The sequence below is a fragment of the Cucurbita pepo genome, chromosome LG07 (assembly GCF_002806865.2).
Source record: "Cucurbita pepo subsp. pepo cultivar mu-cu-16 chromosome LG07, ASM280686v2, whole genome shotgun sequence".
NCBI lineage: Eukaryota > Viridiplantae > Streptophyta > Magnoliopsida > Cucurbitales > Cucurbitaceae > Cucurbita > Cucurbita pepo.
The window spans coordinates 9,191,946-9,205,967 of record NC_036644.1 but is presented as its reverse complement, the minus strand read 5'-3'; the positions used below and the strand labels follow the sequence as shown (position 1 = coordinate 9,205,967).

Here is a 14,022-nt window from a genome sequence, read left to right as displayed (position 1 = left end):
CAATAAAGTAGTTAAAACATAATATTTCCTCAAATTTAAAAAGTGAAGGAAAAAAAAACCTTAAAAAGATAATAATTAAATTGTATATAGTGAGTTTAGGATATCATGCCTAATAATAATAATGTTAAATGCTTTTTTTTTTCTTTAAGGAACATAATTATGTTAAATATTGAACATGAAATAAAGTAATTCCCACATTTATTAATGCACACCAAACATATTTATAGAAAAATATAAGTTGAAATTGGCGACAAAACAAAAGGTGGACTTCCACTAACTTGCACGTCTATGCCCCATTTATTAATTATTTGACTTTAATTTTAGAATGTTAAAATAATTAAGGTAAATTAAAATAATTCTTATACTTAATTAATTATAAGAATTAGGATATTTAAATATTTCAGAAAAATATTATTCTAAATATTTAGAATGTGTTTGAGTACATTCCCAAACGTGTCTTAGAATATCTTACCCAAATTCTAAAATTACCCTTCAATCTCCACAAATTTGGTATTTTCAAGATCGTGATAGTGAAGGTTAAATTCGTAAATTCAACCCGTGGACCAAAAAAGACGGCCCAAGCTCGGATATAGAATGAAAAGACTGGCCCAATAATAAAATAAAAACTTGTACATTGAAGCCCAATCTGGGATATTGCAGAAAAAGAAGGGCCCAAGTATAAAGCCCAAATTTGTATATTCAAGCCCGGGGTTAAAGATGGGCCTCATATGGCCCAAGATGAGATTAGCGTAGAAAAATAACAGCCCAAACCCCGAGGTATTAATGGACCAAAAAAATAAGGGAATTGTGACTAATAGCTTAAAAAGTAGCCCAAAGGACAAAATGTATTCAATGTGGGAGTAAATACTTTTTCTTTCTATAGGTTAGAAATCACGGATTTCTATGATATGATATTGTCCACTTTTAGTATAAACTTTCGTGACTTTGCTTTGGGCGGGCTTCTCCAAAAGGCTTCACACCAATGGAGAGTGTATTCCTCGATCATAAAGGCCGATGTGGGACTTTCGTCATCCAACACCATATAAACAAATATTTACACTAAATTCAAATGTCAATAGATTCTTTAATAAAAAAACATTAAAAAAAAATCTAAAGAAATAGATTCGATTTTTCATCATTTTTTTAAAAAGGGGATACCATTTGCAATTTGTCAACTATATATATATATATAAATGTTGGTTGTTGTAGAACTGAGAATGCTCGGACTTCTTTTCGACTATACGTGTTCGTGACTCGATGATTAATATATATATAGAGAGAGAGCCTAATCATCAAGAAATCATCCAGTCACAAATTAGAAAGTAGACCACGGCTAACGAACACGAAACAAAAATTATAAAGAAGCTCGAGCATTCTCAGTTCTACAACGACCAACATTTTATAACACCAACATGAAAATTATAATTTTTTTAAAAGAATTCAATCATTAACTTATATTGATTCTGAGTGACCATTGTTTTCATAGATGTTACAAACATGAAGTCTAACTACATGATAATTGCAATTAAATTTTGAAATTTGAAGATTCTAACTTGAAATTGAATGTCATCCGAAGGGCAAAAGAAGAAGCGGTGAAATTTTAAATGCATTTATGATAGGCAGCAAAAGTAATATATATATAATATGTAAACCCTTCACTATGCCTTAGTTTCCAAGAATCATGTGAATGCACTTAAACATAGAGCTCCTTCAATTAATTATATATAATAAATTGCTTTTAAGAAGTAATTAATGTGCTCACTCAAATTCATAATATATATATATATATATATATATATTAATGTTACTGTTAACTTCAAACTAACATTAAACACTAATTATAAGTAAAATCATATTTTAACCTACTAATCTTCACCATTCCTTCTATTTCTGAGTTAAAATAGAGATACCAGTCAGAATTTCAAAAAAAAAAAAAAAAAAAAAAAAAAAAANAAAAAAAAAAAAAAAAAAAAAAAAGAAAAAAAAAAAAAAAAAAAACCCTCTAAAAACCACTAGAGGGAGAAGGTTTCCATGAATCATTAATTGTAAGAGGAATTGAATTTTTGATTAGCAATTCTCTCTTTCAGATCTCACATCTATCGGAGAGGGGTACGAGTGCCAGCGAAACACTAGCCCCGATGGGGTGGATTGTAAGATCTCACGTCGATTAGAGATGAAAACATAATATTCTTCAAAAGAGTGTGGAAATCTCTCTTTAGTAAATGCATTTCAAAACTATGAGGTCGATGTAACGGGTCGAAACTGACAATATCTGTAAGTAGTAAGCTTGGGTTTCGATACTCGAAAGTAATTGTTGGCTAAAAATGGGCCAAACATTCTAAGACAGATATGAAAGATATAGCAATGCAATGAATAAATCCAACCAACATGACTTAAAGAGGTTTCCCTTAAGAGAAGATTCAGCTTTTTCTTGCTTTCACTGATAACAGGCTTTGCTTCAACAATATTCTGGAAATGGGTAGGACCCAAACAAGAGCAGCATTAATGACAGTTTCAAGTTTCTCTAAGAATATGTGGTTTGGTTTCATAGGATCCTCACAAAACCAAAGGAAAAAAGCTCCAAAGCTCACTCTTCTTTCTTTGTCCATAAGTCAAAGCAATCAACTGCTCTGCTATGCTTTGATTCGTTTCTTTGGATTCAGCGCTCTGTTTCGAAGGTAACATCTCTGTCAAACTTTTTTCAGGTATCGACCCGTCTTTGTTTATTGGATTCAGCACTCTGATTGAAGATATATGTCTTAACTAATTAAGCTACGCTTAGAATAACCTTATATCCCTTTAATTGCCTTCACCTTTTTGGTTTTTGTTTTTAGTCCCATATCTCTGTTCCCTTTTGCCTATGGGTTTGGTCGATGGCGGGTGGAAGGGCCTCGCTCAACGGATAAAAGTTACTAACGGGAGCTGCTGATTATGCTCTGCCAATGTATATGAGATCTCAATCAATACGATATGCCTCAGGAAAGTCTAAGATCAAGAATTTACAGATCATTTATAACTTGTAACGATCCGAAAGGCATAGTTGATAAAAGCAGTATCAGAATAAAGAAAGTTGTTCTATCAGAAATGGATAAGAAAACCAAAAGCCGGACAGCTAGGAAGAACTTTTACGAATTTTCGGACTGTAAGTTACCAAGAGAGGAAACAACCATCAAAGAAGTTGTAGATGAATTGAGCAGTTCATCATCATCACAACTCATGGAAGTGTCCAGAGAAGCTCAGAAGCTGAACCGGACAATTGTTTTGTGGTCCAATGGTATGAAATATAATAGCCAATCTGAACAAATTGCAAGAGATTTGTTTGAAGGAGCTATTGATTTGCAGCAGTCCTTGGTCATTCTAGGGAAATTGCAGGAAGCTTCAAGGTACATGACTCAGGTGAAGAAAAATGAATGCATAGAAAAGAGGACAAGTGGAAACATGGGCATGGAGAGAACATGTTTCAACCGAAATGAATTTCATAAACCCCGGCTTTCGGTTGATTATTCTTATGGAGATGGTGCTAAGGAACTCAAGAAGACGATCCGAGATCGCCTTGCTAGACAACTCTTATTTTCAAATACAACGAATATGGCCGAACGAATCGGTTTTCCTGAAAATGGTATGGAAAACTCAGCTTCAGATTTTGCATCCACAAGCTCTGGACAATCTTCAATGGTGTACAACACTGCTCGAAATCCCACAAAGAAGGGTCATGGAAAAAATCTGAGAGCAAAGCAAATGGATCTAGAACTTCAACCAAAGCAAATGCATGAAACTTTAGGCAGACAGTTACCTAGTGAAAAGATTTTAGATCTCCAAAGGTCTAAGTTTAGCAACGAAATGGTCGAGACAAAGAAGTCGAAGGCAGTTACACACAAGATAGGGAAGAGAACCACAGAGTCAAATCTTGACACTCATCAATTCAAAGGCATTCTTAAGCATTCTGCAAAGGAAGTGGATGACTATTTCAATTATTCCAGCTACAGGCATTCAAGAGAAGAGTTAACCCATACTGCCCCGCCAATTGTACTTCTAAAACCTCTGCGTGTTTCACAAGCTGAATGGGAGGAACGACAAGCACGGGTATTTGAGGAAGACGAAGCTTTGAACAAAAAAAAGTTCATGAAACTGAAGATGAAAGAAAAGCATCCTCAGCAAAGGAATGGCAATAAGACAGAAGTATTAAGTTCCAAAAGAGTGCTTGGGTCAATAGGGGCAGAAGAGACTGCAATCTCAAGGATAAATCACAGAAAAGAACCTCAGAACCCAAAAGAACATAATAGGAATCCAAAAGAATGTATCAATGTCATCAAGCCCAAAAAAAGGATTTCACATATTCCACTCGATCAAAATCGCCCGAGGAAAGAAGCAATTGATAGGAAAGTTCTTGAATCACAGAAAGAGATTGTAGCTAGAAAAAATCCACTTTCGCAAGCTAAGATTGTACCAAAGTTTCAAGATCAAGTGCAGGGATCCCTTGGCAAACTTCAACGTAAACTAAATGCTACGAGGGAACATGTCCCTCAGGACTCGACTCCAACATCAAACACTGCCTTTGAGTGCAGCCGATTCAGCACGAATCAAGCAATAGCAGAAAAGGTCATCGACGAGGTTTCGGTACAGAAACCAGAGGTAAGTCCAAAAACTATTTATAGAGTTTCTTATATTCCCATGCTTTCATATGCCTTTTCCTGTTTCCTGTTCTTATTTTGGAAGAAGGTACTGCAGCATGAATGCAGAAATTGATGAGTTACAAGTTCGGAAAATTTGATTGGAGATGAGTACGAGAATTTCGGCATGGGAAATCAAAACTAATGAAAATTTCTTTCTGCAGGCCATTAACTTTGGTGGCAAAAGCAATGTTAAGAAGCCTGATCAAACATATTCTCCAGCCTCTTTACCAAATATGAAGGAACAAGGCGGTAGCTCCAGACATCAAACATGTGGTAAATCTCCTAAGTAATATAACTAGAACAGTCAGAGCAGAAAACTCATAGTTTGCTATGATTACAAATGCAAGTCAAGCTAAGATCTGCATTAAAATCTCAGAATATTTTAGTTTATATGAACTTAAAGCATTTAGGATATGAAAACGTCTGGCTTCCAAATGATCCAAAAGTATCTACAATTACAGTAACTAATAAATGTCGTCGAAATTCGCATGGAAAAAACTCAATGGGCTTATTGATAGAACTTAGATAATCTAGAACTAGCATAACTAATATTGAGAGTAGAAATATTATATATCTATAGATATATAAACATCATATTGTAACATTTTAATCCTGTGTCATCCGAAATAAATTCTAATAATGCATACAACTTGCAACATTTATTGTTTTTGTTAATAATAGAGGGAAGAAAGTCTTTATTGATGCAGGAATAAAACAACAAATAATTATGTCGATGACACAGAAAGTATAATCATCCGAATTTTCAGACAACAACATATAATTGAGGCTTAAATTCTAAATCAAGAAGGATGAAGTTCTTCAGTCCTATCTAGATATGTTTAATCAGCTGCTGTTCTTCTGTCTATTCTCAGTATCTGAGACGTGAGATAATTTTACGCATGCTTTCTTTGTTGAGATCAAAATTTTCATGAATTCTTTCCACGTTACAGAGTACAGTAGTGATAGCCAAAGTTCTCTCATTCGCGCATGCTGCGCAACAGAAAGCTCGAAGTACATAGACAATGAAAGATCAGTTACCAAACCTGGAACTACGCCGAAATGTCCGATGTCGAGCAATCCACCGCCTTCCAATCGCGCGAATGAGCTCTTCCGTCTTAATCCCAATGGTATGAACATTCTGCATTAATTTTGCAACCATAAACTTACTCTGATTAGTTTTATTTCGTCTGAGCAATAAATTAAAAGATCAATGAAGATTAACCGGTTGTTTGCTTACATGAAATGCAGGGAGCTCGAGATTGTGGATCTCGCCGGAGGAATCGCCGCCGACTGCCAGTGACGGCATGGAAAGAAATTACAGAAAAATCAATGAAGTAACAAACGGAATTTTAGGCTTGCGCTGGTGGTGGCCGATTCGAGAATCAATGAATGAGGCAGAAGATGTTGTTGAAGATGTGGAAGAGAGGATATTGGTTGGATTGATTCAGGAGGTCTTCGCCTGATCATTTGTTCTTCATCTTCCACTTTTTTTTTTTTTCAATTTTGAGATATTTATATGAAATTATATAATAAAATGTTGTATTTTTTGCCCCAAATTTCTAGTATTTATTTCAATGTTAAAATCTTTATTTCATACTTTTGTACAAGTTCTTGGCGAACTCGTTAGGTACTGCCGTCAGTCTCACGGTTGTTAGGAAGAAATTTTCACAACCTTACAAAGAATATTTTGTTTCCGTCTACCACGATATGGGATCTCATTATCTACCTCCCTTGAGCTCAGCATCCTCATTGGCCCACAGCAAGGAATATTTCGTTCTACTGTTCTACTCTACAATTGAGGTAGGATCTCACAATCCACCACCTTAGGGGCCTAGCATCATTGTTGACACATCACCTAGTGTTTGACTCTAATATCATTTGTAACAGTCCAAGCCCACTGCTAGCCTATGTTGTCTGTTTTAGCTGTTTTAGCTCGTTACATATCGTCGTCAGCCTCACAGTTTTAAAACACATGTTTGTTTGGGAGAGATTTTCTTATCCTTACAAGAAATGTTTCATTCCCCTCTCCAACTGATGTGAGATCTCACACTAGTAGGGCATGAAATTATAGATAAGTGTTCAGTATGGCTCGAATCCATTATTTTTAAGTCCTCTATTTTTTATATGTTCGTATTTACCATTAGGTCAATCTACAATGGTTCAGGATGGTCAATTATTAAATATCGAGCAGTGTAGACTCATTCTACTAAAACACGCCTCTACTCTCAAGTATTTTCGAGCTGATGGGTTCGTGACATGACTTAATCTCTTTGGTTTTCTATTAGCTTACATAACTATAAAGTGGAATTCAAGTTGGTACGGTTCCTTTAAGAAGAGTGTAATACCCCTATTAAAAGGCGAGTGTTGGAATGAGAAGGCTCCCGAGATGGATATCTATGACAGATCCGATTAGTCTCGTGATGAAGGAACTTGACATTCTATTTTCGACCAGATGGCAATATATTGACTATTCAATTAGTTAAAGATTTGAACGGTAGCATTTTTTAAGGATTTTGTTTATTGAATTGTGGGTATGTTTTATTTATTTATTATTAACTTATTAATCATTTTTTTAAATTTAAATATGAGGAAATATTAGATTCACCTGAATTAAAAGTTTAAAATTGAAATTAAAAAATAGTTTTATTTATTAAATTTCACTAATATTTGTTTTATTTTATTATTTTTGGAAAATAGAGGTTGAAATCAAGGGTGTACAAGTGGAGACATCTCATTTGTAAACTGCAATATTGATAAATATTGATATTTATTTAGAAAGAAAAATGGATTTAATTTAATTTAATTTAATTTAATTTAAGCTATTTTCTTTTCTTCAAAGGAGGAGAGAAATTAATTGACAGCTGACACAAACTACTTCTCGACAGCTGAATTCTGTTCCCAAACATCAACAACTGAGCAAATTACAAATCCAGCAATGCCAATTCGTTCTTCCATCAAGGATTTTTCCACTGTTTGTTTCAATTTGATTCAATTCTTGAATCCCACTTTCCACTTCATTCATTCAATTTGATTCCAAGTTTCGAATCCGAAAAAGCTACAGGATTAACAAGCAACCAATATTGTGGAAGAAGATCTCGAAAAGTTCTTGTCCATCTGCAAATTTCCTTTCTGTAGCTTAATCTCCTGTTCTGACACTGTTCATAGCGCTTTTTGGAGGGGAATAGGGTTAGGGTTTCTGAAAATAAGGGTGTTGCTCTGCTAGTGTGGTGGTCATGGATGAAGAGAAATCGGCTATTGCCATGACGAGCAGAGATCGGGAGCTTCTCATTCCGGTTGCGGAGTCCGCCATTGATGAGTCATCCTCAAAACCTTCGTCATCCTCGTCATCGTCTCATCATTCTGGCAGAGAGGTATGATTTAGGCTCGCTTTGCTTTGATTATAACTGGTGATTTGATTCGCCGAGAACGTTGAGTCTATGATTCTGTAAATTTTCTGTGGATTTTCTAGTGTCAGAGTGAAGCATATGCATGCTTTTTCACACAATTTGCCGGTCGTACTAATTCTTGACCGATTCAATTAAGAATTTGGTGTATTTTTCTTGCCCTAGAACCTGGTTTGGAGAATTTGATTGATGTTCGTTCTATTTGAATTCGTAGCAGCAATTGAATATTTGAAATTAACATTAGCTTTCCCCATGTTCTTCGTAATTGGAATATTCATTAGGCCAATTTGTGTATATTAGATTTTATGCTTTCTCGTGGCAATGGATTTTCCTTTCTTATAATCTTCCTGACCAGTCTATTTCATATTGCTTTTAGACATTTTACAAGGTTGTTAGAAGCTGGGCCTCAAAGAAGTTCATGACTGGATGGTGAGCTCTTCTTTCTCTTTGATCGATTTCCATGTTCGGTATCTCGATATGTATTGAACAGGATCATCCCATGTATTGCATACATTTCGACTGTCTGTTAGATATCCTTGAAAACAGTTTTCTGGGCATGTCATTTCATTGTTTTTATACCTCTGTCATAACTCACAGCTATAGCATTATGATGGTATGCAGCCATAATATCAGTCGATGAACGCAATCGTCTCAGTATAAATTTATTTTACTAATTTTTCATGTACGTTACCTGGTTTTTAACCTAACTAATATTCCTACTATTTGGTTGTTGGTTGATTCTTTAAACAATTTAATGCCTTAGAAATTAGATTTTGGTACTATTTAGTTTATGCTTTCCAAATTTCTGGTTACAAGTTATAGTACACTGTGCTTTAGGAGTCGATCGAGTGTGATGATACTCCTTTGAATAATTGAAGGCATGAGAGGGAGGATCTCCATGTTTCTGGAAAATCATAACATTTTGAATGCATTATGTGAGATTCCACATCGGTTGGGGAGGAGAACTAAGCATTATTTATAAGGGTGTAAAATTTCTCCCAAGCAGATGCATTTTAAAAACCTTGAGGGGAAGCCTGAAAGGGAAAGCCCAAAGAAGACAATATTTGCTAGCGGTAGACTTGGGCCGTTACAATGGTATTTGAGCCAGACACCGGGCGATGTGCCAGCGATGAGGCTGAGCTCCGAAGGGGGTGGACACGAGGTGGTGTGCCAACACAGACGTTGGACTCCGAAGGGGGTGGATTGGGGGTCCCACATCTCTTGGAGAAGGGAACGAGTGCCAGCGAGGATGCTGGGCCCTGAAAGAGGGTGGATTGTGAGATCCCACATCGATTGGGGAGGAGAATGAAACATTCTTTGTAAGGGTGTGGAAACCTCTCCCTCGCAGACGCGTTTTAAAAACCTTGAGGGGAAACCCGAATGGGAAAGCCCAAAAAACACAATATCTGCTAACGGTGGACTTGGGCCGTTACACATTATGTGTTGGTTAGTGGAGAGAACATGAGCCATTTCTCCTTATTTCCCTCTTTGCCTTATCTCAAGTGGCAGTACCAATAATATCTGCCTTTCGACAATCTTAATGCCCTGTAGAGGTTTACCTTGTTTATTGTTTATTAACTAATGTTACCTTAAGGCTTATAATAAATGTTTTAGTGGTGCGCTGTTTAATGACAAAAGTGTGTCTATAGACATTGAATGATTGGTTAGTTCTATTACTAATTCGTTGATTAAATTTTATGCCAAAATCTTGCTCTTGATAATGGTAGTGGAAATGAATGGTCATTTCTAGTACTGCTTTAGTTTCTAGTTATTGTTTTCTTGCGATTTCACCTAATCATTCCTAGTTCCAACTTCTTTCCACTTTTTCATCCTGCCTAGAACACTCTGTAGTTTAAATATTGTTGTATTCTACTGTTTATTTCTGCATGAAATTTGCTACACTGTTCTATAACAAAATGCTTTTTGCAGTGTCATCCTGTTCCCCTTAGCAATTACGTTCTATGTAACGTGGTGGTTTATTCGTTTTGTGGATGGATTCTTCTCTCCAATCTATGCACATCTTGGAATTAATATCTTTGGTAAGCCATTATTTCATCTTTTCTTCTCCTATTTTCCTCTGATATTTATTTTACATGTTATGTACACTAACTTGTGGTGGGTTGCACTTCATGTCTGGAGATTTTCCCTTGCTGGTTTCTTTCCTCGCACACCATTTAGGATAATTAGTGCAGTCCATTTGTCACATTGTGCTTGACAGATTAGATTCTTACCTTGCTGATTGACTATGATTATTTGATTAATCTTGCAAATATTAATAACAAGTAACTACTACTCTTGAGATGTACTCTGCTGATAGCCTTGGTGTTAAGAGTTTGGGATGTTTTTGAGATTTTTTTCAAGGTCCTAGGTTCAAGCCCCTCTTTAGAAAGCTTAATTTAAAACCTTTGTTGTCTATTGGAGCTAATCTTCGGGTGGGCAAAGCCTTTATGGAGATGGCTCAGGGAAGATTATGAGCACAATAACAGGAGTGAGCCCCCAACTCCCCAATGATTCGAAAACCATGTTAAGATGTTAGGAATTAAACTGAATTTCTGTATCAGATACATCTCAGGAGATGACTGCGATCCTTGACCCTTCTCGTTCGCAACAAATCACAAATTGACATAATATTTAAGATAAGTTGATGGATTCATGAACATGTAAAATGACTGTTTTCATGAATTATAGGACTTGATCTCCTCGAGACGCGCCTCATTAGTATTATATGTTTCTTTTGATTCAAGTTGTCTTTACCGAGTTTTTTTCGCTTTTCCTATCTTGAATAGGTCTTGGATTTGTGACTTCCATTACATTCATCTTCGTGGTTGGTGTGTTCATGTCATCTTGGTTGGGAGCATCTGTCCTTGGTCTTGGGGAGTGGTTTATCAAGAGGATGCCATTTGTCCGTCATATCTACAATGCTTCTAAGCAAATTAGTTCTGCAATATCATCTGGTGGGTCCTGATTATTTTTCATTACTCTTAGTTGGTTGCTTGCGTTCTATTAGCTAACTATTTTATTTATACTATCAGACCAAAACTCACAGGCCTTCAAGGAAGTAGCTATCATAAGACACCCTCGTATCGGTGAATATGCGTTTGGGTTCATCACTTCGGCCGTAGTCCTCCAGGTAAATTGAGAGCTACTCCGACACTTTGTAGGTTGAACCAATTAAAGCTATAAACTTTTATAAGTCGATCAATTTAGATCTTTTGTTAGTGATTTATAACTATTTTGGCTTGATTCCATTCAAAGTTACTCAAAATCTCTCTCGTTTTTTTTTCAATGAAAGCTCGGTTTCTCACCTAAATAGAATTAGTGTTATCCCAACATTTGACTGAAGTAATGAGAAAAGTTATCATGTAATTTTTCCTAAATATGTAGAGAAATATAGAGGAAGAAGAGGATAAAAAGAACTCGTTCATATTAATGAAAGTCGCTATTATCTACTTGATATCATCATTCCCTTTTATAGTGTTGATCTCTAAATTTAAAGAACTCTCATTCACTAATTGACATGGTTATGAGTTTGGAGTTTTAATTGATTCAACTTGCAAAATTTATAGACATAAATTGATTATCTGGGAGCTTCTTGAGCAGCCATGCTGATTTGCTTACCCTTCCCATCTGAGTATTTTACTTGATTATCTGACCCCATCTTTCTTGAGACAGAGCTATTCTGGGGAGGAAGAGCTATGCTGTGTCTATGTCCCCACAAATCATCTCTATATCGGCGACATTTTTCTCGTTCATACCAAGGATGTTATTAGACCAAATTTATCAGTTCGAGAAGGAATTGGTGAGGTTTCTTTTTGTTTTTTCTTTTTCTCACTTATTGCATAAATTGCTCAATTAGAAATGCTACCAGTGTCGTGCCTCGTAACTGAACTGGACCGTGACTTCCAAGACTTCGTAAAGTTACATCATAGTTCAATGTTTGTGAGATCCCACATCGGGTTGGGGAGGAGAACGAAACATTCTTTATAAGAGTGTGGAAACTTCTCCCTAGCAACCTTGAGGGTAAGCCCGAAAGGGAAAGTCCAAAGAGGACAATATCTGCTAGCGGTGGGCTCGGGTTGTTACAAATGGTATCAGAGCCAGACACCGGGCAATGTGCCAATGAGGAGGCTGAGCCCTTAAGAGGGGTGGACACGGGCGGTGTGCCAGCAAGGGGCTGGGCCCCAAAGGGGGTGGATTGTGAGATCCCACATCGGTTGGGGAGGAGAACAAAACATTCTTTATAAGGGTGTGGAAACCTCTCCTTAGTAGATGCGTTTTAAAAACTTTGAGGGGAAGCTCGAAAGGGAAAGCTCAAAGAGGACATTATCTACTAGCGGTGAGCTTGGGGTTGGGCGGATACAATGTTGTTATTGTGTGGCCCGAGCAAGTTCTCTTAGACATAGTATTGGCATAGGTTAGAGATGTGATTGCTGCAATAAAATTGACATATTGATGGAAAAAGAAAGCTGAAATGCTATTTTTATGTGGTGGACCATATTCTCACTGGAGATCAATCACAAATTCTTCACTATTTGTGCGATTTTATTGCAGAAATCGTCGTCTCTGGAGGAATGTCGATGCCCCAGATACTTTCGACGATAAACTCGGAGATTGTTCCCTAGACAGAAGTAGACTTAAGAGAAGCTAAAAAAGGGGATGCTAGGTGCAGCACTTGTTTATGTTCTTGTTCGCCTTCGGATTGGAACGGGCCACGCTGCAACGATCATCATCGGGGTAAGTGCAAGGCCGAGATTGTTGCATCCCAGTGGTTGATTTGTTTGCAGTGTGATTTGTGAACTGAGTTGTGTTGTTAGTTTATATCATTCTGATAGTTCAATATATATAGTTCAGTTTATATGATGTGGTGTTTGGGACTTTTGGAGGGTTGGATTTCTTTATCCTTGGTTACTCTTTTACCACTAAAATCACTTCATTTATATTCATTCATGAAATAGTTGTACAGTTCATCTGAAAGATTCGTAAAAATTTCATTCTAAACATAATTTCTTGTTCATTTTATGTGTTTGGCTTTGCTTCTTGCTTCTTTTACCTGCTATATATATATATATATATATATATATATATATATATATATATATTCACTTATGAAAGTCCAATTTTTAAAAAATTGTACAAGAAAAAGGAGGCAATTTTAAGCATATTGGATGGTAAAAAAAAAAATTAAATATTGTACAAACTTGGAATTTGAACTCAATTTTGAAAAGAACAAAATTTAGTCCTAAAAGGATTATTGTTCAATTTAAACAATTTCCAATTTTAAAAGTTTCCCTTTTTATTCAATTTGAACTACAGTTGGAAAATTTAAATTAAGAAAAAAAAATGCCAACTTAAAAAAAAAAATATATATATATATTTAAAAATAAAATTTTAATATATTGTTTAAAATTGGACAATACAAAAATATTTTAATGAATGTAATGGTAGTTTTCTATAAGCTTTGTATATATATACAAAGAAAATTTTAATATATTGTTTAAAATTGGACAATAAGAAAATATTTTAATGATTGTAATTGTAGTTTTGTATAAGGTTGTGTTCGAGATTAGAGATTCAAATTATCATACCTATTTTTATTTAAAAAAATATTTAAATAATTTTATATACTATGTTAGGAATCATGGATCTCCACAATTGTATGATATTGTCGACTTTGAGCTAAGCTCTGGGCTATTTCCCAAAAGGCCTCGTACGAATGAAGATGTATTTCTTACTTGTACCCAAAAAGTCTCGTACCAATGAAGATATATTCCTTACTTGTAACTCATGATCATTCCCTAAATTAGTCAGACTCCCTTCCAACAATCCTCGACGACAAGATGATGGTAGAAATTCAAAGTTAAATGGAACTTTTAAAAATTTAAAAATATTTTTTAAACAAAATAATAAAAACATTTTATAAAATTTAAGATATTAGTGAAAATTAT

At 35.5% G+C, this 14,022-nt stretch overlaps 2 protein-coding genes and 1 long non-coding RNA gene across 5 annotated transcripts; 2 read left to right on the top strand and 1 right to left on the bottom strand.

Annotated features, from left to right (window-relative positions):
• Positions 1–2,490: 2,490 nt before the first annotated feature.
• LOC111798072 lies at positions 2,491–6,267 on the top strand. 3 transcript variants are annotated; one of them, XM_023681028.1, is made up of 5 exons: positions 2,491–2,678; positions 2,835–4,632; positions 4,835–4,946; positions 5,624–5,800; positions 5,922–6,267. In XM_023681028.1, exons 2-5 carry the CDS (start codon positions 2,971–2,973, stop codon positions 6,134–6,136), a joined length of 2,166 nt encoding a protein of 721 aa, XP_023536796.1. In that variant the 5' UTR covers positions 2,491–2,678; positions 2,835–2,970; the 3' UTR covers positions 6,137–6,267. The 3 variants fall into 3 exon arrangements, with proteins under 3 accessions (XP_023536796.1, XP_023536797.1, XP_023536795.1); XM_023681029.1 differs by having other exon boundaries at positions 2,491–2,705; XM_023681027.1 differs by having other exon boundaries at positions 2,491–4,632.
• Positions 5,352–6,161, bottom strand: LOC111798073. The gene is made up of 2 exons (XR_002815651.1): positions 5,911–6,161; positions 5,352–5,811 (listed from the first exon to the last, which is right to left on the bottom strand). It is a non-coding gene; the product is annotated as an uncharacterized LOC111798073 (long non-coding RNA).
• A 1,252-nt stretch (positions 6,268–7,519) lies between the features above and the next one.
• On the top strand, positions 7,520–13,042 carry LOC111799225 (protein CONTINUOUS VASCULAR RING 1-like). The gene is made up of 7 exons (XM_023682683.1): positions 7,520–8,044; positions 8,454–8,506; positions 10,007–10,116; positions 10,864–11,031; positions 11,110–11,207; positions 11,750–11,876; positions 12,629–13,042. The coding sequence occupies exons 1-7, from the start codon at positions 7,907–7,909 to the stop codon at positions 12,697–12,699; spliced, it is 765 nt and encodes a 254-aa protein (XP_023538451.1). The 5' UTR covers positions 7,520–7,906; the 3' UTR covers positions 12,700–13,042.
• The last annotated feature ends 980 nt before the right edge of the window (positions 13,043–14,022 follow it).

Bases quoted from the DNA above. Each gene is read 5' to 3' on its own strand.
- LOC111798072 (XM_023681028.1), top strand. From the start codon at position 2,971: ATGCCTCAGGAAAGTCTAAGATCAAGAATTTACAGATCATTTATAACT. The intron at 4,633-4,834 runs GTAAGTCCAAAA...TTCTTTCTGCAG, and splicing joins TTTCGGTACAGAAACCAGAG to GCCATTAACTTTGGTGGCAA. The intron at 5,801-5,921 runs GTATGAACATTC...CATGAAATGCAG, and splicing joins CTTCCGTCTTAATCCCAATG to GGAGCTCGAGATTGTGGATC.
- LOC111799225 (XM_023682683.1), top strand. From the start codon at position 7,907: ATGGATGAAGAGAAATCGGCTATTGCCATGACGAGCAGAGATCGGGAG. The intron at 8,507-10,006 runs GTGAGCTCTTCT...TGCTTTTTGCAG, and splicing joins AAGAAGTTCATGACTGGATG to TGTCATCCTGTTCCCCTTAG. The intron at 10,117-10,863 runs GTAAGCCATTAT...TATCTTGAATAG, and splicing joins TCTTGGAATTAATATCTTTG to GTCTTGGATTTGTGACTTCC.